This window comes from Callorhinus ursinus, unplaced genomic scaffold (assembly GCF_003265705.2).
Source record: "Callorhinus ursinus isolate GAN/ISIS: 27379988/994484 unplaced genomic scaffold, GSC_fseal_2.0 scaffold72, whole genome shotgun sequence".
Taxonomy (NCBI): domain Eukaryota; kingdom Metazoa; phylum Chordata; class Mammalia; order Carnivora; family Otariidae; genus Callorhinus; species Callorhinus ursinus.
The window spans coordinates 5903528-5931502 of record NW_027397134.1 but is presented as its reverse complement, the minus strand read 5'-3'; the positions used below and the strand labels follow the sequence as shown (position 1 = coordinate 5931502).

The 27975-nt window shown below is 49.1% G+C and overlaps 1 protein-coding gene and 1 long non-coding RNA gene across 3 annotated transcripts; one reads left to right on the top strand and one right to left on the bottom strand.

The window, feature by feature from the left end:
- Positions 1-12: 12 nt before the first annotated feature.
- Positions 13-11802, bottom strand: YWHAH (tyrosine 3-monooxygenase/tryptophan 5-monooxygenase activation protein eta). The gene is made up of 2 exons (XM_025858133.2): positions 11512-11802; positions 13-1481 (listed from the first exon to the last, which is right to left on the bottom strand). The coding sequence occupies exons 1-2, from the start codon at positions 11596-11598 to the stop codon at positions 828-830; spliced, it is 741 nt and encodes a 246-aa protein (XP_025713918.1). The 5' UTR covers positions 11599-11802; the 3' UTR covers positions 13-827.
- LOC141371473 (uncharacterized) lies at positions 10820-26598 on the top strand. Of its 2 annotated transcripts, XR_012376443.1 has the most exons (5): positions 11985-12025; positions 18296-18428; positions 19469-19601; positions 21910-22105; positions 22637-26598. It is a non-coding gene; the product is annotated as an uncharacterized lncRNA (long non-coding RNA). The 2 variants fall into 2 exon arrangements; XR_012376444.1 differs by lacking the exons at positions 11985-12025; positions 18296-18428 and adding an exon at positions 10820-11103.
- The last annotated feature ends 1377 nt before the right edge of the window (positions 26599-27975 follow it).

Here is a 27975-nt window from a genome sequence, read left to right as displayed (position 1 = left end):
ATAGGCAGAATATCCCCAAAGCAGCATTTATTTACCCACTGAATTCCGAAACATTTAATTTAGAAGTCTGGCATTTCATAATCACCCATCTTGATTGACGTGGGCTGACACACATGGTGCTGTCAGGATGCACAAGGACAATAGCCAAAGAGTTTACAAAAACTGAATCCATGATTCTTAAACAATCGCAACCAAAAAAAAAAAGAAGTTACAGGTATCAAAACTTTTAGATGCATTGCATTGAAAAAGAAGGTTTGTGCACATCATAATTTAAAGAGGCAAAACAAGGCGCTACTGAAACCTCACGTTAAACAGTTTATTATAAAGCTGATGGAAAGGAGGAGTGGTCTCTTTGTAATCAGCTTCCCTTAACAGTTTTCCATTAGCTGAAGAAAGAGGTGGGAGGGGTGAATTCATTTTTTTGCATGCACAAGATGTACTGCTTAACAAAACACTATCAGCTTGTTTTAAATGGATCATTTAAATATCAATCGTAGCCTGTGTTGGCTAATTCTCCTTTCTAAACTTCCCCATTGCTTTTGCTAGGATTTCACATAGATCAATAGGCATAGAATGCCTCATTCAGAACGCACTTGTCTGCACAATTCGAAAAGGGGGCCCCTAAGGGCTTAAAGCAACCATCAATCCAGCAATGCCCATGAAGATTTATCTGCAACTGCTTCCCAAGGGGCAGGAGAGCAGATCTGAGTAGCTGTGCTGCCAATACAGACAGGTTTAGCACTAGATATTTAGTGATTGTGGCAAGGAAGAATCAAGTGATGATGGGGGGTGGTGGGTGAAGGAAGGGCCCGGGACCCGAAGACTCTTCAGTTGCCTTCTCCTGCTTCTTCATCCTGCTGGTCGCTGGTCCAGAGGGTGAGGTTGTCTCGGAGCAACTGCATGATGAGCGTGGAGTCCTTATAGGAATCCTCGTTTAGCGTGTCCAGCTCAGCTATGGCATCATCGAAGGCTTGTTTGGCTAAGAGGCAGGCCTGCTCAGGTGCATTCTGGATCTCATAGTAGAACACGGAGAAGTTGAGGGCCAGACCCAGCCGGATGGGGTGCGTTGGCTGCATGTGCTCTTTGCTGATTTCAAAGGCTTCCTTGTAGGCAGCCTCAGAAGCTTCGACCACACTGTTTTTCTTCTCCCCAGAAGCTACCTCTGCCAAGTAGCGGTAGTAATCGCCTTTCATTTTCAGGTAAAATACCTTGCTCTCATACTGGAAATCATTGCAGTTCTTGATGAGGAACTTGTCAAGCAGAGCCAGGACATCATTGCACACTGTTTCCAGCTCCTTCTCAATCTTCTCCCGGTAAGCTTTAACTTTCTCCAATTTTTTTTCATTTCCATCAGCCATGGTTTTCTGCTCAATGCTGCTGATGACCCTCCAGGAAGATCGCCTGGCACCAACCACATTCTTGTAGGCCACAGAGAGGAGGTTTCGATCTTCATTGGAAAGAGGTTCATTGAGCTCTGTCACCTGCAAAATCCCCAAAAGATAAACACTGAGATCCAAAACCAAAAATCTTAGGAAGAAATCTTCCTTTGAACCTAATCAACAAACCCTTCTCAAGCCAGCGTGGACAGGTTGGAGAAAAATCAATCAGACATGGATCCTGTCTGAAGGAAGACTGTAGTCTAAAAAGAAATAAATACTTAAAATATTCAGTGATAAGGGATTTGAGAAATTCATAATTCGGGCCTTTTAAGATGTTGCCTTTATCTTGGTAGAGGTATGGGGATAAAGATAACCATGGAAAGATTGTGGTGGTACATAGCAGTGGATAAAAAAGCCTGAGCTTCAGCTATTCTGCAAAAGGTATTGTCAACAATAAGATCATACAAGTCCTTTGCCAAATGTTTGAAGATTACAGACTGGAAGTACATTCCAGATTCTACTTCCAACTTTATATTCTAGAAAGAACTAATCACACCTCCCTCAAATACATATTAACAGATAAAAGCTTCACAGATGAGATCAAACACAGGTCAAGTGGCCAGAGTTTTGCCCTGAGTGGTTACACAAGAGAATCCTACTGGTACACTCAGACCTCCCCCAATCCAAATGGATATATTAGTGACAGGAACCTGCCCCCAGCCTCTGCTAAAAGGAAGCAGTTACTCAGCAGGTAAGCGCTACTTTGACCTACCTGGCAGGAAATCCTGACTGGCCATCAAGGATGGAAGCACCAATTACTTTTAGGAGAAATGTTAAATTTCATAAGCCGTAACTTTCTTTAGGTAGTTCATGATGCCAACTCCACATGAGCCAGCTATGTACTTAGTAAAAAGGACGCTGGACCCCCAAAGTTACACTGAAGTCCTAACCTCAGGACCTGTGAATGTGACTTATTGGGAAATAGGACCTCTACAGACGTAATCAAGTCAAGATGAGGTCATCCTGTATTAGGGTGGATCCTAAATCAAGTGACTGGTGCGCTTATGAGAAGTGGGAGATTTGGAGACACACAAACACAGACAGAATTCCATGTGATGACAGACGCAGAGATTGGAGTGATGGGTCTACCAGCCAAGGAACGCCAAGGATTACCAAGAGCCATCAGAAGCTAAAAGTGAGGCAAGGATTTTTCCCTAGAGCCTTCAGAAGGAGCACTGACACCTTGATCTTGGACTTCTAACCTTCCCAACTGCAATAATATAATTTGCTCTTTTAAGCCACCCCGCTTGTGGTACTTTGTTTGGCAGCCCAAGGAAACTAATACAGACTTGGAATCAGAAAAACCTGGGTCTGGGCCCCAGCAAAGCCACTAATTTTCTAAATTGGCCTCTATCTTTATAAAGTAGGGGGATTCTTTAATTAAAAGACTTACTGTAAAGGTCTTTAATTTTCAGAAAAAAAAAATTTAGGAAACCAACCAACACTCAACAAAGAAAAATATTACTTAAACTGTAAGGACAGAAACTCCTGCAATTGAGGGGAAAGGGTTTTGTAAAGGCCAGGTTCAAGGGAGAAAGTTATTAACAGCATATTTAAAACAGACATACTTTAACATGGATTGAAAAGACTAAGCAGTGGAGAATCAGAAATTCTAAAGAAGATCAAAAAAATTAACTCAAGAACATAAGCAACAAATATAATCATTATGTGTAAAATTAGAAAACTTGTGTTAAGTTCTTCATTGTCTACTGGCAACCCCCTCCCCAATAAAAATACCATCAATTCCCCCATTTCCCTGTCCCCAGCACCCCTACTCTTTTGCTACAAATCCCTAGCCTGGGATTGTCCCTCCACCTCTGCCTACTCAATCAAACCAACCGCACTTTTTTCTTCAGTGTGGTCTTTGGCTACAGGCTGCCTCTGCCCATCCCCTAGGAGGGCTGCCTGCAAACCAGGTTCCTCATTCCTCCTCACACAGAGGTTGAGTGGTCTCCACACTTTTCTCAGCGATCTGCCCAGTCCCAGGCACTCTCTCTACTAACCCCAAATCCATGCTCCCTTCAAATCCAGGTAAAGACCTGTAACCCCAATGGTTTTCTTCTCCAGTGAGTTCCTTGATATTTGTTAATTTGGTCTTTCCAGGAAGAAACCCTTATAAATGAAAATTCCATCTGGAATCCTCCGACAAATCTGGTTGTTGAATCCTCTCAAATGACTCACTTTTCCAGGGCAATATTCCGTAAAACATGAGGCAAGCACGGAATTCCAGAGCTCCTTAGCTTCTGCAATAAGTCAATCTAAGGGCACTTGACATTAAAATGCAAATGATAAGGAGTCACTAAGATTTCACCCTGTGGCTAATAAAGCTGCTTGTTAGGTTCACGAACACACACCAAGGTAACTCCCCAGAGTGTATCTTTAAAATTGAGTGCATATGTGAAACACAGAACACCTTTATCACCCAGGGTGTTTGTACAATAGATATTATCATCACTAAAAAAAAAAAAAAAACACAAAAAACCCTAAGAAATCTGGAGTTTAGCCTAAGCTAGCTATGTGAACTTGTCTGGGGATCAAAAGTAAAATAAGGGGCACTGGCCTAAATGATCTCCAAGGACCTCTTCAGCTCTAGGATTCTAGGATTCTGTTTTTCCTGAGCAACAATAAAAGGTGTGGAAAGGAAAGAGGTTGATATTAGTGTAAATGAAATTTGGTTGTTTCTGTAGGTTTCAGGAATTCATGCGGCCCTTCTCCATCAGGAATAAATTGCCCAAAAAGGCTCCTGGGCAATATTTATAATGACACCTTCACATGAAAATCATTTACTAGGAGTATTAGTGTTTACGTAACAATCATCTGGTTTCCTGCCAGTCTGAATGAATCACTATCAGCATCAGCTGAGTGTGACTAATAGCTAAGCAAGCATTGTTCTCAGAACCCCAGCCAGGGCCTAACTAGGAAATAACTGGATACGTTTAAATATAGTATTTTTAATCCTCCTGGATTACAACTCAGTTAGGAAAGGGAAACTTATGGAAGGAAGATCATTTTATTACTTGATTGGATAACTAAAGGAAACAGCTTTCCCCAGATTGGAAAAGTATAGACCGAAGTGAAATCAGATGGCCTATTAAAACAAACAAGATTTACAGCCAGTCTTGATTTGTTAGCACCAGTTCCCACTATTTCAAATTCCAAACTACTGGAGGCAGGAGAGCTAAGGAAAGTCTGGTCACACACCAAGAGAAGCAGACACTGGGAGGCAATGTAGCACAAGAGAAAGGAAAACGTAACTACTAGTCCTAACCCCTTGGTACTAAAGCAGCTGGATGGCCATCTGCACGCATAGTCTGGGGAGATGATTTAGTGCAACTTTACAATTAGAAGTTTCCAAATGGTTTCTAACTGGGAACGTGAAGCAAAGACACAGAATTTTCCAGATAGAGAGACCTGCCCAATGGTTCTCAACCTGCTCTCTACTCCAGCCGGTTTCAACACAGCCTCATTTCTGCCCCCCATCGGCTACCCTCAGGGCAGCCATTCCAGACACGACATCCTCATGGGGCAGCATCACCTCTAAGGGACTCCTCACCTCTGTTCACAGCCTCTCTGCCTTCTGCCTTCCTGTTTGCCTGCCCACCTCCCACCCCACTTAATCCAACTCACACTCTTTGAAAACCTTAAGTTGGTGGACCATTCCCATTTCTAAAGGCCCATCTCTCCACCTCCCTTAAGGACTGGGCTCCAGGCCAGCCACTCGACTAATGTTCTGACTGATGTCCTCAGCATTCGGCCGCCTTGGCTGTGCCAACTCCCAGCCCGGGGGCACTTACTTCACCCATTTCCTCTGCTCTAGGACTACACAGCAGTACTCAAAGTTACAAATAACCTGACAGACTACTAATTCATTTATCTTCCTGTGACACCATTTACTTACTCAAAAATCCCTAAGGGCCTCCTCCCACTAACTCACCAGGCAATAAACTATGTGTTTGTGAGTAAAAATAGATCCACTACCAAAAATAGCAGGACTATTTGGGAAAACTTAAAGTCTTAATCTGGGAAACATCCAACCTCAAAAGTAATACTGAGCAAACAAAAAAATGCCACCCCTGGACGGCCAGGCCAAAATGCCAAAGTCATGGTAAATGTTCCTTCTCCTAAAGGGCACTCCCATCCTTCAGAGCTACACGCACCCACTACTATCCCATCTTTTATAGTTACCCACACCCACTTGCTACCAACAAGCTTGCGTTTGATCTAAGAGTTTACAACAGGAGAAAACGATTCTCATGAACAATCAGGTAAACATAACCACATCATAAAATCTTTAAACTTCTTTGGCAGAGTCCTGTATGTATTAAAAAAAGAGGGGCGCCTGGGTGGCTCAGCCGTTGGGCATCTGCCTTTGGCTCAGGTCATGATCCCCGGGTCCTGGGATCGAGCCCCTCGTCCAGCTGCCTACTCAGCGGGAAGCCTGCTTCTCCCTCTCCCACTCCCCCTGCTTGTGTTCCCCCTCTCACTGTGTCTCTCTCTGTCAAATAAATAAAATCTTTAAAAAAAAGAAGAAAGAAAGAAAAAGAATAAAAAGGTGAGTCAGGGTATGAAAGCTTTTTTGCCTGACCCTTCCCCAATTTACTACCCTCCGAGTGAAGATTCTACCTGGTTCCAAGGTGGCAAAGTACCCATCTGTCACCACTTGCCCAGGCCTGGAAAGACCACTCCTTGTCCTCACTAGGGCAAGGCTGCAGTTCTAGAAAGTCAAAGAGAAGCTAAACTTCAAGCTTAGAGCCGATGAGTTCAGGTAGTTAATACCCACTCGAAGCTTAACATTAGTCAAAACAGGGGCGCCTGGGTGGCTCAGTCGTTAAGTGTCTGCCTTCGGCTCAGGTCATGATCCCAGGGTCCTGGGATCGAGCCCCGCACCGGGGGAAGCTTCTCCCTCTCCCACTCCCCCTGCTTGTGTTCCTGCTCTCGCTAACTCTCTGTCATAAATAATATCTTTAAAAAAAAAAAAAAACATTAGTCAAAACAGCCACCTCTGTTATCATGGAGAGACTGCCTTTTCTTACTCTTGACATAACTGAACATTTTTGTACGGATTGGCAGGGATTAAATACAACCCATCTGAATGGCATTACTGCACGCTACTGTCCCTGGAGGCACCAGCACTGAAAGCTTCAGAAGCTGTGCCAGGTTCCGATCGCAGGGAAGTGCCACCACCCACCACCACAACGGGAAAGCCATTGCAGCAAGGAGTGGGAAGAGCACCCGAACGGTGGGGCAGCAGACGGGTGTCCTCAACTTGGAAGCTGGAAGGAATTTTACCAAGAACCCAGACAATGAAATGTTAGGGCCTACTGGCTTATAAAATAGACTAAAAAAAAAAAAAAAAAAAGTGGAAAAACTGGTGCCAAGGATATGAAACAATTTCTTAAAATACCACGAATATGATTTAACATAGTTCTGCACTTAATTCATAGCAGGAATTCAAATTCAATTAATATTTTGCTTCTTAAGCTAAAAGAAACTCCTAGTCTTCAGGAGAACAAGCAAATCCAAATGTGTGCGTCTGCCTTTTACACTCCCCTGCTATAGCTAAGGACCATACATAGAAGATTCTGGTTTTAATCAAACTTGGCAAAAATGACTTACATCTGATAGATGAAATCACTTGTTCACTAAGCCCACTTGTGTAAAGGGCCCGCAAGTTAGTCACCAACAATGACTAATGCCAGAATGTATACTAGAAATATTATCCCTTTCATGATCCCGGGGTCCTGGGATGGAACCCCTCGACGGGCTCCCTGCTCGGCGGGAAGCCTGCTTCCCCCTCTCCCCACCCCGCCCCACTCGTCCTCTCTCACACGCTCTTTCTAATAAATAAAACTTTAAAAAATTTATGCATATTATGCCTTAGCCTCATGGGCCATTATTATACAGTGTTTATAAAGTGAGAGTTCTAAATTCAAGAGTTCAAGTCTTGGCTTTACAACCTGACCTCGAGAAAATGAACCTCTTTAAATCTCATTTGTAAAACGAAGTTAACAATTATCCATAGTCAGTCCATCCAAAGTTGTTATGAAAATTAAATGAGAATGTACACATGGGAGTAACAGCTACCATTTACTGAATGCCTAGTAAGTAAAATGTAAGTTCCATAAACTTGGTAAATTGTAACATAGAAAACACATTTGGGGTATCTCCTTTCAAACCATTTCTGGAAGTGTGACACTGCATTCTACCACTAACATGAAATTCAAAGCTCTGTGAACTGTTCACCAATTGAAGTCCTTCTAATTCGGGCTACTGCAAGAATCCAGAACCTTCTTTCCTTCCTCAGCCAATACATGGCAAAGCAATACTTACGTTACAAATGACCACTTAGTGGGAAATAGTACTCTCTAGTTTATACGTATTTCAAACTACCGTACTGATGTGGCTTTAAGATTTCACACTAACCACAATTTTGGTACACCTCAAAATCATCCTTAGTTTTAATATCTGCAACATGGGTTAGGGTCTCACCCTGAGAAACTCAAGTCGAGCTCTCCACTTTTATACACCACCTGCTCATTCCCCCACTTCCCATAATCTCACAGCTGTTGGAATAAGAGCTTTTTGCCACTGGTTGGGCCAAGTGCCTCTTCCTCTCAAACTGTTAAAGCTGCAGCTTTATTTCCTGCACTCAAGATTTCTATATTCTTCAAGTCCTTCAGATGTATTTCTCTGTCCTTTGTCAACTTTGTAATCAACTATATCAATGTTAAAACACACCATGCTATCCCAAATAATTTTAATGTTTTATAAACTCACAATTACAATCTATGTTTTAATATAAAATAGATGACTTAAGGCAGTAAGAGACATGAATGATGTCCACCCATGAGTATTCACCAGAAATCTGGTTATTTACCCTCTTTCCTTAAATCACTTAAGTCTAATGCACTGACATTTTTATCCCCCTTTATAGGTTTATTTCATTTATTTATTCATTTGAGACACAGAGATTTTATTTATTCATTTGAGATACAGAGAGAGAGAGAGAGCATGAGCAAGGGGAGAGGCAGAGGGAGAGGGAGAAGCAGGCTCCCCGCTGAGCAGGGCGCCCAATGTGGGGCTCCATCCCAGGACCCTGGGATCATGACCTGAACCAAAGGCAGACGCTTAACCATCTCGAGCCACCCAGGCGCCCCTATTTCACTTTCTTCTAAGATTGTATGATAATCCATTTCTCAGAGGTTATGTTTGGGTAAGATCATTTCAAGCCCAGCAGAGAGAGGACCTGGGTTCTTAATCTTTCACAATGCTTCGTCCCACTGTTTCACTCTTTGTAAGCTGCTAGGTATGAGATGAGGAGATCTTGAAGACACTCCTTTAGTTCACTTCAAAAGCATTTCTTGCCTCCTCACATTATGGGGTGAGGCAGGGAACTGCAGTTCTCAAATGATTTGAGGCAACACTACTGTTTCCGATATGCATGATTTTTCTTAAAGCTTACCAACACCATCCTCCAGGTGACACTGGTAGCATAAGGAACATCAAGGATTACAGGCAGGCATTATTAGGTGACCATTTAAATTATAAAGAAAACAGAAAACAAGTTAGAAGAGTTAAGACTGAAAAATGACTTGATAGCAAGACCAACATTACTAGTTTTACACTTCAAAAGACTCAAAGCCAAGAGATGTTAAAGTTCAAGGTCACTGTGTGGTGACATCAGAACATCTCACTCAGGCTGCTGCCGTCTATGCTAGAGCAGTCTACTTACCTGTCCACCACCCTGAAGAAAACCCACATAAACCCAGAGGGTTACCAGAATTCCTTTTTTCCGCAAGCTCCACTTTAAGCCTATGATATGAATAAAATGGGGACTGAGTCTTCCCAATAACATTAAGAATTTAATGTACAAATATCAACTTAATAGGTAAAACATAAGAAACTGTCTCCCACTGAACCCTGCCAAGTCTTTTCCAACGAATATATTCTATTAATTTAGATGACAAAAAAAGTTCTGACTTTTTAAAAGGAGTTACATTGGTTTATCACAATTCTCAGATGACATAATTGGAGCTTGGATTTATTTTTCAATGCTGGATGGCTTATCCAACCCATCAATCATTTCAGATAAGATATTACAGATTCTCAACACACGGGAGGGTCCATTACTTTGCAAAATGCTACCTTTAAGCCTCAGAAAAAAATCTGTGAACACAAGTTTCTAGCTACAGTTTAGCATTATTCAAGCCTACTTATGAAGACCAGAAAGCCAATTTTGTTCTCTCCCCAAACTGTATTTCATTCTGGTTACATCTCTCAATCCTTTCCTTACTTCCCATTTCAAGTTGCCTCAGGTTTCCCAGAGCTCCAGAATGTCCTTTCTAGCCATCTTCCCTTAACCTCAATTCACCTTTATTCAAGCCCCACTCACAGGGTGAACGAAGTCCTCACAAAAATGTCTAGAGGCCTCAGCCTGCACAATCCCAGTACCACTCCATTATTGGGGAGATGACGTTCACTCAAGTGTGACTTGCTGTGTGAACAGAAGTGGCTCTTATCCGAAAGAAAATTAAGCTCAGAACCCCTTCAGAGGAAATGTATTCACAGGAGATTCTGCAAAATTTGCAAAATTACATTTGTGTCCTTGAAGAGGGTCCCCTGAATTACAAAGGCTTCAGATCCCAAACCTAGCTTGTCCCTGGTTTAGACTAACCGGTGACAGCATGCCAGGGCTCAAATCAGGATCACCTTTATCAACAAATGAGTGGTGGTGCTGGTTTCCAAGCACACCTAGTGCAATGTTTTAAAACAAAGACACCACAGGAAAGCTATCTCTTCAAGTGTGTCTTAGCTGGATAAATCCTAAATATTGACCTCAGCAACGTATTTCATATGATACTAATAGCAAAAGCCTTAAATGCAGCTCTTCAAATGATTCTGCAATTTTAGGGAGCCTCTCGATTTGTGGATTTGTAAGAAATCTCCCAAGGCCAGCAAAAAGGACAAATGAGCCATAATTCGGGCCAGTAATTGTCAGGCTTCAGCCCGCTCAAAAATGCCATGAGCTATGGTTAGGGTGCAGATTTCTGAGTCCCAACCCTAGAGCTGCAGAATCTTTAGGTCTAAGGTGGGGCGGATCCTCCCAGGTCTCCCGGAGGATGTACACTGGTTGAACATAGCAGGCTGGTGGCCGTCAGCTGTACCTCTACCACCGTGTGACCTTGACGCAGAGAAGTAATGTTCAATTAGAGAAATGGTAAAATAAAGTTAAGAAACAGGGGCAGTAAGAGGACAACCGGAACTCTTAGTCTCATATATGCAGGTGGTGTCTAATCCACGGTATGTGCTAGGGTGTGGCCGGGCACGAGTCCTTCACCGGAAATCAAGCTGCAGAAACAATCTACGAAGATCTCGGGAATGCAAAGACACACAGCCCCTGTCTTGCCAAGAAGTCACGTCTCATTTTAATCTCCAGGCAGATGCTCCGTGCATCAGACCTGGGAGTGGGGCCCCACACCCACCGCCCTCCAGCTCGCGTCCACGTCTAGACTGCAGGGTGGGGGGTCTTCGCACACAAAGCCAGTCCCGGGCGTGGGAAGATGTAACGAGAACGATTCCGGCGAGTAGAGCATAACAGATCGGGATCACACAGACTTCAGATGGTGGCAGAGAAAACCAGGAGAAACAGGACGCCACTCACTAGGTGATTCTTTATTACCAGTTGGGGTATGGAGGAAGGCGAGAGGGAGGCGAGCCCCCACGTTGGGCAAAACGGTCTAGAACGAGGAATGGGGCTCTCTCACGTTTCCTCGGGCAGCCCCTCCCCCCCCCAGGGCTCCGAACTGGGATACAGCGACCCCCGCCCTTCTGAAAGGGGCCACTGTCGCCCACCCATCCTCGTGGGGCTGCATTCCTCCCCCGAGACCCCACCCCGGCCCGGCCGCAGGAAATGGCGGGGCGGGCGCGGGAAGCGCGGGCTGTCGGCGGGCGGCCGCGCCCAGCGAGGTTGCGGGGTCGCCCCGGGCCGGGAGGGAGATGCCGCCCGGCCGCCCATCCCTCCCCCTACGCCGGGCCCCCCCAGCCGGCCAACCCGACCTCCCGGCGCGCTCACCGCCTTCATGGCGGAGGCCATGTCGTCGTAGCGCTCCGCCTGCTCGGCCAGCCGCGCCCGCTGCAGCAGCTGCTCTCGGTCCCCCATGTCGCTCGTGGCTCGGCCTCGCCTCGCGCCCGCACCGCTCGCCCGCTAGCTCGTGCGTCCGCTCTCTGGTCGCCGCGGAGGCCGCCGCCGCGCACGCGCACTGGCTCGCCGGCCGGCCCAAGGCTGCAGGCTGCAGGCAGCGCCGCCGCTCGCGCCCTCTCGCTGGCTCGCCCCGCACGCTGTGGCTCGCGCCGCCGACGCCGCCGAGGGAGGAGAGGCGGCCGCGCTGGGGGATGGGAGGATGGAGGACGCCTGCGCAGTGGGAGCAGCCGGGCCTGGCGGCGGGGAGCGGCGGGAGTGGGAGGGGGGGAAGGGCGGGCCGGCCCTAACGGTCTATTTCAAGGTGACGTCACCTACTATAAATAGCCGCCGCCGCCGCCGCCGCCGCCGCCGCCGCCGCCCCACCCGAGAACTGCGCAGGCGCCCTGTGAGTGCTGCATTTTACCGCCGCATAGGTGGAGGTGGGAGAAGGGAGAATGGGGTGGGGACTGCGGAGCCCGAGGAGGGGGGCGCGGTGATGGCGGTTGCGTAGGTAGCTCAGTGTCACAGCTCCTCCTCGAAGCGCGTCTCTGAGGCCAGGTTGGAGGTGTGGCTGCAGAAGGACCCAAAAATCAAATAACCCTACTGTTTGGAAAAGCCAGGAGGCCGTGTGCCCCGGGGGGCGGGCCGGGACCGCCCCCGCCGTCTGGCCAGCCTTCACCCCAGGCTGGCCCATGGGCTCCTTGGGGACGCACCCTCTGCTTGGATCCGTACTGGCCAGGGCAGGATCGGGTTTGGACTTTGTCCAGACGCCCCACCTGCCACTCCCAAACACACATTTCACACCCATCGGGCTGCAGAGCTGTGCTCCCACCTTGACAGTTGACTTTGGGCATACTGTGCCTTCCATGAGAGGAGGGACAGGATGGCCTGGATGCGATGAGTAACATGATATATCTCCTAGGAGCCAGCCCAGTGGTAGGCCTGTATAGGTATAAACATACTTAGTCCTCACAGCCCACCCCGCAGGTGGGCACACCTGGTCTCCCCATTTTTCAAAGCCAGATTAGTGACTTACTCAAGGTTACACAGCTGGTAATTGGTGGAGCCAGGATCTGAGTTCAAACCCAGGCTGAACTTCCTTCTGTGGCAAGGAGCGGGGTGGATGGGCTGACTGGTCACTAAGCCCATCCCTGTTGTGGCATTCTATGCTGAGGGTCCCTCATGCTAGGCCCTGGGCTGGGCCTTGGACAAACTAGGAAAATCGCAATGACTAAAACATAGCCTCACTTAAGTACAACATGCCAAGGGCAGCACAGGAGAAGGGACCTTAGGCTCTCTGGGGGGAAAGAGTACTGGGGGAAAGAGTAGCTATAGACTAAGATACATCCTCTTGGCTCATAAGCCAGATCTAAATACACAAGTGCAGGTAAGCTGGACTTTGAGGGAGATGAAAGTCAGGGAAAAAGTATTAGGGAGTGGGGTCCAGCACAGACAAAGCCTTAGCAGTGAAGACAGAAACAAAATCTGAGAGACAGTGAGAAGAAAGGCCTGGCAGTGGGAAATGAGGTTGGGCAAAACGAGATAACGGAGTGTTTTAAATGCCAACCTGAAGATTTGAGTCATTATCCTTAGGTAATTGGGAACCAGAAGAGTTGTGGAAGTCCCATTTCAAGCCAAGAATCTTGCTCTGGAGAGTAAGATGTATTTGAAGGGAGAAGTGAGGGACTGGAACTTAGTTTTACCATCTAGCAATTGGACTCAAAGGACTATTAAATGCACCGTAGAATAGAAATCCTGAAATGTCCAAGGTGGTAGGACATTTAGAGTCACTGTCATCCAATCCTTTATCCCATATAAGGAGAAACTGAGGTCTGAGGAAGAGGAGAGGCTAGCCCCAGTTTGCACAGTGAGTGAGCAGAGCTGGGGTCTCCATACTAGGTCTCCTGTCTCTGGGCCTTCTCCCTGCTGTGACACTAAAATGAGGATCTCAGTACCCATGAAACAGGATCTCAGTGTGAGTCTGAGCAGAGGCCCCCCCACCGCAAGTTTCACCATGCTTTGAAGAGTCACCTTTGCTAACTACAAATGGAATTGAGGTTAACAAACTAGGCTGATCTTTCCCCTGGTGGATATCTTTAAAGAGCATGATAGATGATAATTAATTGCCCCCCCCCATGAAAATGGCGTTCCAGTGAGAGGTGGGAGGAGAGCCAGCGCTGGGAGATTTCTATGTTTCCTTCCAGCTTTTGGAGAGATTAGAGCCCTTCCAGCTTTTCTGATCATGCTGGACTCAGACTGATTTCAAAACAGTGAAAATTAGGTAGAATAGGGCATTCTAATTCTAATAAATGTCAATGGGGGACACTTTGGTTCTCCCATGAAGTTTTTCTTCTCACCAAAGTTCACTGTCTCCACTTCTTCACCTCCCACCCACCTCTCAGTCCAGTGTACTCCGGGTCTGTCTACCCCTAGTCCTTCACCGAGATGGCTCTCACTGTGGCCACCAGCAAGTAGCCTCCTGTTGCCAGTCCAGGGTCATTTCATAGTTCTCACCTTCCTGGCCCCCTTGACCCCCCTGGGCACAACTGCTCTCCCTTCCTACACAGGCTGTCCTCTAAACCTCCATGACGCTGCACCCTCCTGGCTTCCCTCTGCTGCCCCACTGCTCCCCTTCTCTGGTCTCCTGCGTGGGCTTGTCTTCTCAGCCTACCCTGAAATAAATACTGGGGTTCTGCCCCAGGCCCTCTGCTTTTCTCACTCTGTTCTATCCTGGGTGACTCCATCCACACCCACTCTTGAGGGAACATATGCCCCATTCCCAGCTCTGGGCAAGGAGCTTTGCAGAAATGGGTATATTTTTTTCCCTCAAGATTCCCCCATCCCCGCCATAAGGTAGGTGCAATTTCCATTCCCATCTTTCAGATGAGGAAACTGGCTCAAAAATGTTCCATGATTTTGGGTGTTACATGCAACTAATGAATCGTTGAACACGACATCAAAAATTAATGAGGTACTATATGTTGGCTAACTGAACGTAATGAAAAATAAATTTAAATGTTCCATGATTTGAATAGTCACAGCTGGTAATCATCAGAGTCAGGATTTGAACTCAGGTCTGTCAGACTTCCAAACCTGATGGCCCAACACTGCCTTTTGGTGTTAGCTGAGAAGGTGTGACTCCCTTCCAGGGTCATTCAGATTGTAAAAAGTACACACAAGCCTCCCTATCTGGAGGCTACACACTCTGACCAGCACCCATTTTCACCCTTCGGAAAGGGCTGCCAACTCAAGCCTTACAAATAAAGCCCAGGACAGCTGCCTTGGACGGGACATCTACTCCCAGGGCTCTAAGTCCCACCAATAAAGTTGTTCTCTTTGAACAACTCCAGAGAGAGCCCCTGAACCAGGTCAAGGGGACTAACCATGAAGGCCAAACACACCGTGTTGCCCAGAGCTCAGAGCAAATCCTCAGTGCAGAGGCGACGTCTGCCGCGGCTTCGTCCGGTACCGGGTCTCTTGCTCCGGGAACAGAGCAGTCTGCCCCTGGCTACCTGAGGACATGTGAGTGGTGTGATGGGGAAGAAGGATCTGCACTTAGTTTCTTTCTTTTTTTTTTTTTTAAGATTTTATTTATTTATTTATTTGACAGAGAGAGACACAGCGAGAGAGGGAACACAAGCAGGAGGAGAGGGAGAGGGAGAAGCAGTCTTCCTGCGAAGCAGGGAGCCCAATGCGGGGCTCGATCCCAGGACCCTGGGATCATGACCTGAGCCGAAGGCAGATGCTTAACGACTGAGCCACCCAGGCGCCCCAAGGATCTGCACTTAGTTTCAAATTCTACCCTGCCAGTTACCAGCTGAGTACCTTTGGGCAAGTCCCTAAAACAGGACTAACCACACCTATTTCTTTGGGTTGGGGATCGGCAAGAGCACATATCTTCCTCACCTGCACGGTGGCGACACACAGGAGGCACCAGCTGTCACAACCATAGAACGAATAATTCCTTGCTGCGTCCCACCCTTAGGGCGCCTGGGTGGCTCACTTGGTTATGCGTCCCACCCTGAGCGGGGGAGGGGTGGGTAACAACTGTTCCTCCTGCAGGACTGGATTTCCAAAGCAATGCCAGAACCCACCACCAGAGCTGAGTGAATAGGTGACCCAGAAAAGGCACGTCCTGTTTTTTTTTTCCCCCTCGGGTACTCTGGGACACTCTGAGGTCCCTGAGAAGTCTGGACACCAAAGGACATACTACAGAGGAGACCTGGTATTATTCTGGAGAGATGGCTTTCACCCTGTTGGCATGGTTACCATCTTAAGCAGAAGGGGCCACCTGCCCACAGATTAGTGTCACCCACATAGGATTGTAGGGTTTTTCCCCACCAAATGCAGGCCTCTTGCTGCCCAGGTAACCTTGCTGATCCTAAACCAGTGATAACACCACCATCAACAGCATCAGCGGTAGCTGCCCAAGGGTCGACATTTTCCCCCCTTATATTATCTCACCAAATTCTTACAACTCGTGAAAGGAGGTTGTTATCCCCATTATGTGGATGAGGAAAATGAGACCTAGAAAGGTCACCTGCAGCCTCCCACTCACACCCACATTCTGCCACTTGCTGTGGCCTCGGGGTCCTTTTGCTGATACCAAATTGCACCCCACCCCTTCCCGTCCACCGCTCTGTGTCTGAGACCAGCCTGAGCCCACAGACCTCAGGACCATCCAGAGCCCTTCACCACTCTGTCAAAGCCCACTTTGGGAGCAATTGGCTCCCCAAGGCAGCTTTTGATATTCCGAAGTGTGAAAATGTCCTGGTAGCTGCCATCTGTGAGCCGGTGGAGCTCAGAGCCCATTCTCAGCACCCGCCCCCCGCGAGCTGGTTCAGAGGAGTTCAGCTCTGAGGAAAGACAGTGAAGCCGTCCCCCATGGAACCACAGTGAGAATAAGGGCAAAAAAAAAAAAAGGCTTTTTTTGCTTCAGTTCTGCAGATGGTGGAGGAGCTTGTGTTTCTTCACCAGAATTTTCTAGATCCTTTGACTGGAACCATCTGGGTAATTGTCTCAAGCTTCTGTGTGATTCCCACTGAGGTGGAACCAGGTAGGAGGGGCTGTGTGGCGCGTGTGGTGCTGTGACTTCCTCTCTCTGAGCCTTGGACTTCTTGTCTGTGAAATGGGAGTCTGCACTGACAGGATGGTAGAGTTCGTTCTTTCTTCCAGCCCTGAAGGCCTAGGGTATTTCACTGTTGGAGGTTCGGCAAATAACAGCATGGCAACTCGAGAGGATGAAACGGGGCTTCTTCAAAGGTCCAGTGTTTGGACCCCGACTCGAAACTAGTGGAGGAGGGTAACAGGGACCTACTCCATAGCAGGCCGGGCGGTGGGGGGGGGGGCAGTGCATGCCCACTCAGTTAAGGTAAGGTCAGTATTGTAGTTCCAATTTTACAGATGAGGAAACTGAGGCCCAGGGAGGTCAAGTGTCTTGCTCAAGTGCAGCACAGCCAGCAGGGGTCAGAAACCTGCATCCAGACCCACTCCACCTTCATTCTTCCCGCTGTGGCCCCTGATCTCCTGAGAGCCTTTTGGTTGTTGAGCTGTGAGCATAACCGTCCTCTACTGCTACCTAAGCCATACCCCGGGAAGTAAGCGAGGGGGTTGCTGAGTTTCCACAGAGGTTTCCTGCCAGGCAACTGTGCTAAAAAAAAAACATCTTTTCCTACCTAGTATGTTAGTAGGAGGTGAGCAGATTGCGACAGCCTTCTGTCTTCTTCCAGACAACAGTGGCAGGCTGGTCCCCACTCAGGAAACAACAGAGGGACCCAGGAGGACCAAAGCCATAGGAGAAGGCTGACCCCAGGGGCCTGGCCTCTGCACACACAGGAGACTCAGACCCACGGCAGACCCACTGGAGTCATAGATAGGACCCTTTCCTGCTTAGAAGATATAAGCTCCTCCCTCCTGGCCTTTCATCACGTGCCCCTGGGCCGCCTTCCAAGCTCATCACCTACTCCCTGAGCATCCTAGGTTCACCATGTTCCCAGCCTCCGCCCACAAGTTTCTACCAACTAGAATGTCCTTTCCCATCCTGCTGCCTCTTCCTCTGCTTCAAAGTCCCTTAATGGCCAGCAGAGACCTCACCTCCTCAAGGGAGCCTTCCAGGTTCTCCATCAGGAAGCACTCTCCCCTCTGCCCACTCCCCCAGGGACTCTGGTATCCACCACGTGCATAGAGTTATTTTGGTAAGGCTGATGTGTGCTGGCCAGCTGTTAAGCACCGAGCACGATGCTACGCAATTTCACATATGATTTCATTTAATCCTCGTGACAATGATGAGGTGGGGATTCCTCTTATACCCACTCAAACGGATGGGGAAACTGAAGCTCACTTACCCACGGTCATGGAGCATGTGCACCCAGGTCTTTCTTTCTTTCTTTTTTTTTAAAGATTTTATTTATTTATTTGACAGAGAGACACAGCGAGAGAGGGAACACAAGCAGGGGGAGTGGGAGAGGGAGAAGCAGGCTTCCCGTGGAGCAGGGAGCCCGATGCGGGGCTCGATCCCAGGACCCTGGGATCATGACCTGAGCCGAAGGCAGACGCTTAATGACTGAGCCACCCAGGCGCCCCACACCCAGGTCTTTCTGACTGTCAAGTTCACGGCTCTTTGCCACTTACACCACCTGCTTCCCACTTTCTAAGGAAGTTGCCATTTCCCTTGCAGAACGTAAACACTGGGGAATCATTCCTCATCTGAGCCCCCACCCCCGGGGCACACCCCTCCACGAGTGAGTGCTGAATTGAATCTGATCACAACTTGTGCATACTGCAGAAATTCCACCACTAGAGTCCTCTTGGTGAGTGGCAAAGTCTTGCAGGAGGCGGGGCACTTTTAATGGGCTGACAGCCAACTGACAAACTGACAGCTTGGGGGAAGGTAAGCTAAGGGAGTGAGCAAGGGGGAGGAAGGCGAGATTGCAGGTCAGAGGAGGCTGAAAGGCAGAGGAGGGCTCCTGGGTTGAATGGGGCAGTTTCTCAGACCCTCCTCAAATTCTGGCAATTCCCCAGTAGCTGGGGAAGCCTGGGCAAGGGGCTGCACCTCTCTGAGCTTCGGTTTCCTCCTCCATAAGATGGGCCTGTTGCAACAGTGCTTGCTGTTCACGCTAGACGCCCCGGGCTTCCGCCAGAGGAATGAGGTTGTGCTGAGGGAGAGAGTGGCTGCTGCCTCCTGGGACAGTTGGCAGATCAGCCCAGCCTGAAATGCCCTCCCCATGAAATCGCTGGGCCCTAAAGGCCTGGGGGCATCCAGGAACTCACAGGATCACAGACTCACAATAAGGGTCTTAGAGACAACTCAGGCTGGCTTTCTAGCTCTCCGAGACAGCCGCACATGGTTCCAAATCCAGCGTCCACTCACTCTGTGGCCTCATGCCTGTCACTTTGCCCCTCTCAGACTGGTTCCTCATCTTTAATATGGAAGTAAACATAATTCCTTTGCCATAGCTCTATGGATGGAGGATGAGACCCCAGACCCCTCTGGGGTCATGTGTCCAGCCTGGGGTCTAATCCACAGTATAACCCCAGGCATGTCAGGTCTCCCCTCTGAGCGGCACTTTCCTTACTCACCAAATGGGGGTAAGGATTCCTGGCAGAGCAAAGGGATTAATGAAGGCTGTTTTCCTAACAGCTACCCCTGAGCTCTTGTGATGCCCCAAGCCCTGTACTATCACCAGCCATGGCCGCATCTAATCTTCAAAGGAACCCTGTGAGGTGGGAACTCAATTTGCAGATAAATGGCTGGGAAGAGTCAGAACCAGGATCTGAGTTCTGAGCCTGTTCCCTCTGCCTGGCACACTTACCCGCCTCTTTCCATGCCTAACTCGGGTTCCTTCTTCAGGTTTCAGTGTTAACCCTGGCTTCTCTGGAAGGATCCCTCAGCCTCAGGCTGGGCTGGGCACCTGCTCTGGCCCTCTGCATTGAGACTTTTTCTCCCGTCCTCCGCCAGCCAGTGGGGGAGGGAGCCCCAGGAGGTAAGGTCACACTTAAGAGCTGTATCCCCAGAGCCTAGCACTGTGCTTGGCATACAGCACGTGCTCAATCAGTACTTGCCGGATGACTGAATGCCTCATGTCAGCATCAGGATGCCACCCAGGCCCTGAGGAGCCAGGGAGATGGGAGGAAAGCTTTTGGAGTCCTGCCATGCCTTACATTAGCAGCATCTTCTCTGAGTCCTGGCAGCCAGCGCCCTGGGATGCCATTTGAGCCGGCTGAATTCCGGTCACTGTTTCACCTTGGAAAGGCAGCCGTGGCCCCCACCAAGCAGCCCGGCAACTGACGTCACCATTAATGTTTAATGTGGACTCCACTGCGGCAGAGCTGCAGGCTAGAGGAGCTGGAGGGGGCTGTGCTGCATCTCCGTGGGTCGTGGGGAGGGCAGAGATGGAAAAGGGGTGCATAAACCAGAAAGCCCCCAGCAGAGGAGCATTACACTGGCCCGTTTTAGTCCCTGGCTTAACTCAGAAAGAGCCAGCGCAGCATTTGCCTGCAGGGGGACAAGGAGACTGCTGACTGAGCCCAAGGGATAAACATTTGGGGGATTAGGGGCTCCCGGGGAGATTTCCTGGAGACAGTGGGAGGGTGAACCCTGGCGCCAGCCAGACCTGGACTCCACTCCACGTTGGCACTGTGCCGCTATGTGACCGGGGAGCAGCTGCACCACTGAGCCTCTGTTCTCCGATCTGTGAAATGGGCATGATACCTTCCTTGAGGGGTTGTTGTGAGAGGATTCAATAAAACAAGTGATCTAGATAGAGGACCCAGCACATACTAGGACCTCGGTAAATGCTTCTCCCAAACCAGGTGCGGGGCCTGAGGTTGGAGAGAGGAGACCTGAAGGTGCTTCACCCATTCACTGGCCAGCATGGCCAGAAGAGAGGGGTCCACAAGGACTGACCCCTCGTTAGACAGACGAGGATGCCGAGGGCCCGAGAGGGAGCAGAGGCTCACACAGCAGAGCTGGGGTCTGACCTGGCCTGCAGTTGCCCACCTGCCTTCCCCACCAGTGATGATGAGGAGATGCCCCCATTCCCTGATGGGTGCTAGACAAAGCAGGACCCTCATCCTCCACCCTTTCCTGGTCTCCCTCCTGCATGTTTCCCTGCAAATCCTGGGAGCTTCCCAAAGTGTAAATCCGACCACGGCATCCCCTGCTTAAAACCCTTCGGTGGTCCCACACTTAGGGTTGCCAGAGAAAATGCAGGCGGCCCAGTTAAAACTGAATTGCAGATAAAGAACAAATGATTTTTCAGTATAAGAATGTTTCAAATATTGCACGCACATAATTACACTAAAAAATTCTTCATTGTTTGGGGCGCCTGGGTGGCTCAGTCGCTTAAGTGTCTGCCTTTGGCCCAGGTCATGATCCCAGGGTCCTGGGATCAAGCCTCATGTCGCTCTCCCCCTACCTCCCGCTTGTGCTCTCCCTCTCACTCTCTCTCTCTCAAATAAATAAATAAAATATTTTTAAAAAAATTCTTCATTGTTTATCTGAAATTCCAAGTTAACAGGACAACCTGTATTTTTATTTGCTAAATCTGGCAATCCTACACAAACAGCCTTCAGGAAAAAGGTCAGAGTCTCTCATCAGCCCACGAGGCCCACTGTGGCCCCAAGCTCATCCTTTCCCTCTCTTGCACATAAACTCCCTGCTTCGGACACAACTTGTTGCCTTTTCTTGAGAATCCCAAGCTCTCCCTCTGCTCTGGTCTCTGTAAATGCTATGCTTTCCACTGGGACCTTCTCGGTGCCTCTTCCTCCTGTTGCTGCCCCACTGAGCTTGACCCGACCCATCCTCAGGCTTCTCCAGCATTGCTGTTTTCTCCTGGAAGGCTTCCTGACTCTCCAAGCCTGGATGGTACCTCCCCTGGGTTCTCACTGTGCCCGGGGCAGGTCCTCTGCCTATCTCGTTCACTCAGTGCAGAGTAGAGGCTCCTCAAACATTTATTACATGGACTGCTAAATTCCACAGCCCCCTTGCACCTCTGCTATCAAGAGTTTCCCTCCTTCAGCTAAATCCTACATGCCCTCCAAGGCCCTGTTGGAATCCTACCTCCTCTAGGCCTTCCCCAGGGCCCAGTCCTGCCAGTTCAGTCATCATCCAGCGTAGTGAGCAACCTTTTCAGCCCATAAGCTCAGCAAGAGCAGCACCCGTCAGACTCTCCTGTGACCTGCAGTGCCCAGCACAGTACCTTCCTGCTAGATGGTGCTCAACAAATGCCAGTGAGTTTGGAGGATACCAAACCAAGCTCCTGTGTCTGCTTCTCCTCCTCCTCCTCTCAGAGGTCAGTAACGGAAATCCTAACCCTGCCCTGAAGCAAAGCCTCCTACATCCTCTGTGGATGACAGGGAAGCATCTTTAATTCCCACCTGACAGAACAGCAAACGGAGGAAGTGGAGGAACCATTAGTTTGTGGTTCAGGTCTCTGGACTCCATCCTACCCCAGGGCCTTTACACCTGCTCTTCCCTCTGCCCAAGGTACTCTTCCCAAAGATCTTTACATGGATGATGTAGCAGATTAAATCTGACCATAAATATTTTGCCACTCACCCCTTCAAGAGGTGGTGTCTCTCCCCAGCCCTTGAATCCAGGCTGGACGTGTGACTTGCTTGGACAACAGAATGTGGCAGAAGTGACCCTTTATGAGGTCAGAGCCTAAGCCTAAAGAGGCCGTGCAGCTTTTGCCTTCCCCCTCTTAGAATGCTGCCCCTAGCTCACCATGTAAGGCCAACTGCAGGATGAGAGGCTGTGTGACAGGGGGCTGAGGGGCCCCAGCCAACAACCAGCACCAACTACTAGAAGGCTGAGTGAGGCCTTCTTGGACCTTCCAGTCCAGCTGTGCCTCCAGCTGCATGCAGGAGAAACGGGCAGAGGAACCACCCAGGCCAGCCGCAGGCTCATGAGAAATAATAAATGGTTGTTATAAGCCACAAAGTTTGGGGGTTTGTTACACAGTTTGGGTTTGTTACACAGACATCAATAACCTGCAACTGCCTCCTCTTCATTCAGGTACCTGCTCAGATGTCACCTCCTCCGAGAGAGTCCTTTCTCGACCATCCTGGCCAAAACAGCACATTCCCCACCAATCGCTCTCTATCCCATTATCCTGTTTCATCCTTCCTGAGCATGTGTCACCATCTGAAATCACGATGTATTCACTCACAGACTTGTTGTCCATCTCTTCCACCAGGCAGCAGGCTCCATGAGGCCAGGGGTCCTAATGGTTTGTTACCTGCCATCTCCCTAGCACCCGTGTGGGGTCTGACACAGGGAAGATGCCACAAATTGGTGGTGGCGGTTGTGAAATCATGTGCCTGCCCCTTGCTGGTGCGGCACTTCGGGGGGCAGAGTGGCAGGCGTGAGCTCCCACCTTGCTGAGTCCTCCAAAACCAATGTCCTTAGGAGGTCAGGAAGGCCGGCCAGGTGTCTGGGTTTGTGTCAGGGGCAAGAGCTTCAGGGAGCCCAAGTTGAGCAGGAATGATGGGAAATTGCCAAAACGTTCATTTTCAGCAGGGGCTCAGATTCAGACCAAGGAGGTCACTGGCTTTCTTCCTCTGTTGCCGATTACCGGCAGCCCAGCCATGCTCTCCTGAAAGATCACAAAGCTGAGAATCTAGGCAATGGGAGACAGTGTCGAGGACACTGAGTCACTTCTCAGGGGCCAAGGCTTTCCGAGTCCCTAACACAAAGCGGATCCTCTGAGCCTGCTTTCTCCAGCACCAAAAAATAGGTAAAGCCACAGCCTCAACTGAGGAAAAACTGCACAGCCAAGAGCAAAAGCTGCTCTCAGATGCCCCGTCAAATTACCATGCTGCATTCTGCGGGGGTAGAGCGCGCATCACCGCTGCCCTGGCCAGGCTGCTCTCAAGCCGGGTGGTCCCATGCTGAAATTCTGGCTGCAGTACTGAGTAACTATGTGACTTTGGCACACTACCTAACCTTCCTGAGCACCAGCTTCTGCATCTACAGATGGTGCACAATGAAGACCAAACGTCTAAGGTTGTGATGAGGAGTCGATGAGATTGCGTGTGCTCAGCACAGCTTCAAGCAACAGAAACGATAAATGGATTGTAGTTCAGTTTGTGAGTATCTCTTCACCTATCCGTGTGCTGGCAGTGGTTGGGGTGGGGGGAGCAGTGTGTAGAGAGTAAGGTTTGAGTGAGACATGGACCCTTCCTGGGGATTGGAGCAACATTTAGGGGTTGCCTGGCAGGGACTAGGTTTACAGTGTGAACCCCTTGGTCCATGTTGGAAACATTGGAATGCCTGATTCTACTTAGCACTGTTCTCAGGCCTTATGAGAGGACCCCTCAGAGCAGTCCTTCAACCCTCCTGGAGGCCCCCTGGTATGGATAAGGCAATGGTTTGGAGGTAGAGCCCTGGTAAGGATTTAGGAGGCCAGGGTTGGAGGCCCAGCTCTGGCACTAATAAGCTGTATGACATGGAATAAATCACTTGCCCTCTCTGGGCTATGTCTGGTGTCCTCATCTATAAAATGGGTCATTCGTCCCTGAATTACCAACTCACAGGGTGGTTGGAGGATCAGATAATGATTCAGATGCAAGAATGCTTTGGAAAGCATTAGCTGTCTGATGAATAAAACTATTAAAACTGAAAGGACTATGGGAAATCCCTGTAACCTTCTGTTCAATTTTGCTGTGAACCCAAAATTGCTCTAAAAAAGTCTTTAAAAAAAAGCCCTGGATTCTCTAGCAAAAACCCTCCAAAGCTTTTAAATTAAGCAATATAATATGAGTTCAAATCCTAGATTGCAACGTGCATGATTCTGGGCAAATGAGTCAACCTCTGGCACTGCCAGAGGCTTGGTTTTTTTCTTCTGCAGGAGACAGGAGCCCCGGGGGCAAGAGAAAGGCAGGGAAGAAGCTGTCAGATACAAGACAGATGAGATGAAGAGATGAAGCCTACCAGCCTCCCAAACCCCTGGGCAACACATGGCAGAGGGTTCCCCACCTGACTGCGAGCTGAGGTGGGGGCTACCTGTTCCTTTTGCATCCCCTGCACCCCTTCGGATCTCAGCTCCACCCCAGGTAGATGGTGACTCAAGTTCTGCAGAGACTGGTCCCTCTGCCCCTGTTGCCATGGCGCTGCAGCACAGCCTGGCCAATCAGGAAGGAGATGGGTATCTGAGCCTCTGTTGCTAAAGCTGGAGCAGGACGCCTGGCCAATGGGAAGAGCAGCAGAGTGGGGCCACCATGGAAACCTCAGCCCGGAGGTTCCAACTGCGTTTTGTCTCCATGCCTCATTTGCAGGGGGGCGGGGGGTGTTAGGCTGGGTTTTCTGCTTTCCTTTTTGGCAAAGAGCGTCTCGCAGCCCCGGGAGGACATTCAGGAGTCACAATAGGGGTGCATGACAAGAGGCATCTTCAAAGAGTCAGAAAGGACCCCAAACTTAGCACAGCACAGCTTCGGATGTTCCCTTCGTTATGCTTTCCCCGTACGCTCAGTATCACTTGCGTCTTTGATCTTAGCCCATCCCCATGGATCCACCTAGCCCCATCTGTCCTAAGAAATGGCTATAGACTGCAGGAAAAAAAAAAAAAAAAACCAAGTAAGAAAAGGAACACAGGGTTTACCCCCAAAAGGATGCTCTTCTGCCCTGTAGCTTTGTGGCGTGGCACAAATTGCCCCACCTCTTCCTCCAGGTGCAGGGTGTGGAGGAGGATTGAGACCAAGGTCAGACACAGGTGCTGCCCCTCTCGGTAAAATTTGAAGATTGGGCAAAGGGCTCTGTGATTCCTTTCAGATCTCGCACTCTAGACTTAATGCTCTTCTAATCTTCAGGCTCTGGAAAAGCAGATCTACAAGGAATAACTTCCCAAGGCGGGGGGGGAGGTGCTGTAAATGGTGCCAATGGACACAAATAAGACTCAGGCTGCTTTGTGCCCTTAAAATGCCAGACTGGCAAGGCCTTCGGTGTTAGAGCCGAGGCTCAGAGGGGTGAAGCTGCCCCCTCAAGGTCACACAGCTAGCTAAATGCAGAGCCAAGGCTAGAAGCCCTAACTCCCAGGTCCTGCTCTTTAGCTTGTAACGTGCAACCTCGTTAAACCAGCCTTCTCACCCCCACGCAGGCAACCAGGGATCTATGCATGCCCATGCTCCCACACCCCTTATTTTGCAAACACAGGCATAATAACTTCAAGGAAAAGTATGTCCAACCTGTTCCCCCCTCTCTCCAGTCCTTCACTCTGTTGCCTGGCAACAGTTCTATCCAGAAGCCTAGCTATCGTAGAGACCACTCCTTCACCCTCATCCTTTCCACCAAACCTACTGCCTGATCATTTCATCTCCTAAATGGCCTTTGAGTCGCCCACTACTCCCCTCCCCCTCCCCCCTGCCGCTTTCCCCAGCTGAGGTTCCATCATGAATTTCTTGGACGGCTGTTGGCTTCTCACAGGCTTCCTGCTTTTGCACTTGCTCATCCCATCCCCCACTTTCATTTTCTATAACCACAGCCAGAAAATGTTTTAAAAATACAAATCTGCTCATGTTACCTGAGGCTTGCTTAGAGCCTTTAAGTATAGTAATCAAAATCCTTAACACGCCCCAGAGGCCTTCATTGTCAGGCTGACAACCCCAAGTGCATCTTGCCCTTCCATGTGCTCTGATCTAGCTGCCTGGAACATTCTCACCCCTACCACACCCCCAATTCTTCTAGTTACTCCTCCTCACCCTTTGGCTGGCTGTTCAACAGTCACTTTCTTGGGGAGCCTTTTTTGACCTCCCTGAATTGGTCAAATTGCCCTGTTTCAGGCTCTCCTGGCACCATGCATGCCTTTCATCTGTAACATATTATCACAATTGACGTTTTATACTTACCCATGTAATTATTTGATTCATATTTGTTAGCCCTGCCCTACTTGTCATAAGCTTCATAAGGGCAGTGGCTTTTTCTTGTTCTATGCCTTAAACATATGGATGAGTGGATGGATGGATGAACAGGTGTATATATGAATAGATGGATGGATGGATGGATGGATGATGGATGGATGGATGGATGATGGATGGGAGTATGGATGAATGAGTGTAGAATGGATGGATGGATGGAAGGATGGATAGACAGGTGACTTCTGCCTGCACCCCTCGCCCCGCAACAGCCATGGCCTCCTGTTACCAGCCGCCCGCATCCTTTTTTTTTTTTTAGGTGTCAAGAAACCTGTTTTAATATATATATATTAAATATATATACTAATCATATCTCCCTCTATTCTGTGGCTAGCCTTTCTTCCCCTTATTCATCAACATACACCAAGCATGTCTGATGTGCCAGGAATGTGCCCACAGTGTCGTCAGAGCCCAAGGAAAGAGGGATCACCATGTCCTTGGAGCTTATTTTTTATGTATTTTTTTTATTTTTTGAGAGAGAGAGAGAGAGAGAGAGAGAGTGTGTGTGTGTGTGTGCACGCAAGGGGGGGAGAGGGGCAGAGGGAGAGAGAGAACCTCAAGCAGGTTTCACAGCCAGCATGGAGCCCAACATAGGGCTTAATCTCACAACCCCTAGATCATGACCTGAGCTGAAATCAAGAGTCGGACGCTTAACCAAGTGAACCACCCAGGCGCCCCTGCCCTTGCAATTCAGATATTCATAGCTTCTTCCAGTTAACACTTATTACTACTGTGTGCCAGAGACCACTGAATGCTCTCCTCCTGGGAAACACACTCCTTGCTCTCTACTTATCCAGAGCCTAGCGGTGCCTCAAGGGTCAATTCTTCCCTGATCATCCAGCCCATGTCTGATCTCCCATCCTCACAACTGCCCAGCACATAAGTCTGGGCCACTCTTGCTGGTCCTTGCTCATAAACTACTTCATATTGTCCTTTCTCTGTGAGTCTCTTCCTCTCCCCCAGACTCTAAGTGAGCTCCCTGGGGACAAGATTGACATCTCAAGGAAGGCCAGTCTGTGGGCTGGGCATTGTAAACACACTCCCTTATATAATCCTTGCAGGAGCCTGAGGGAGGCATGAGTACCGCTATTTTCAATAGGAAGAAACTCTTGCCTGAGGTCACACAGATAGTAGGTGGTAAAACCGGTGCTGAAACCAGGTGGGTTTGAATCTAAGGCCAAGGTCCTTAATTGGCATTCACCCCCAACCATGAATATTTTCTCCAACAGCCTCGGATTGGATGTAGCCGCTCCCCCTGTGCCTGAATATTGCCGGGGTAGAGCGGCCTGGCCTATTGTTGAATACTCACCTGTGAAAAACCTTATTCTAGGGGTGCCTAGGGGCATCTGCCTTTGGCTCAGGTCATGACCCCAGGGCCCTGGGATCGAGCCCCGCATCGGGCTCCCTGCTCTGTGGGGAGCCTGCTTCTCCCTCTCCCTCTGCCCC

Bases quoted from the DNA above. Each gene is read 5' to 3' on its own strand.
- YWHAH (XM_025858133.2), bottom strand. From the start codon at position 11,598: ATGGGGGACCGAGAGCAGCTGCTGCAGCGGGCGCGGCTGGCCGAGCAG. The intron at 1,482-11,511 runs GTGAGCGCGCCG...GGGATTTTGCAG, and splicing joins TGGCCTCCGCCATGAAGGCG to GTGACAGAGCTCAATGAACC.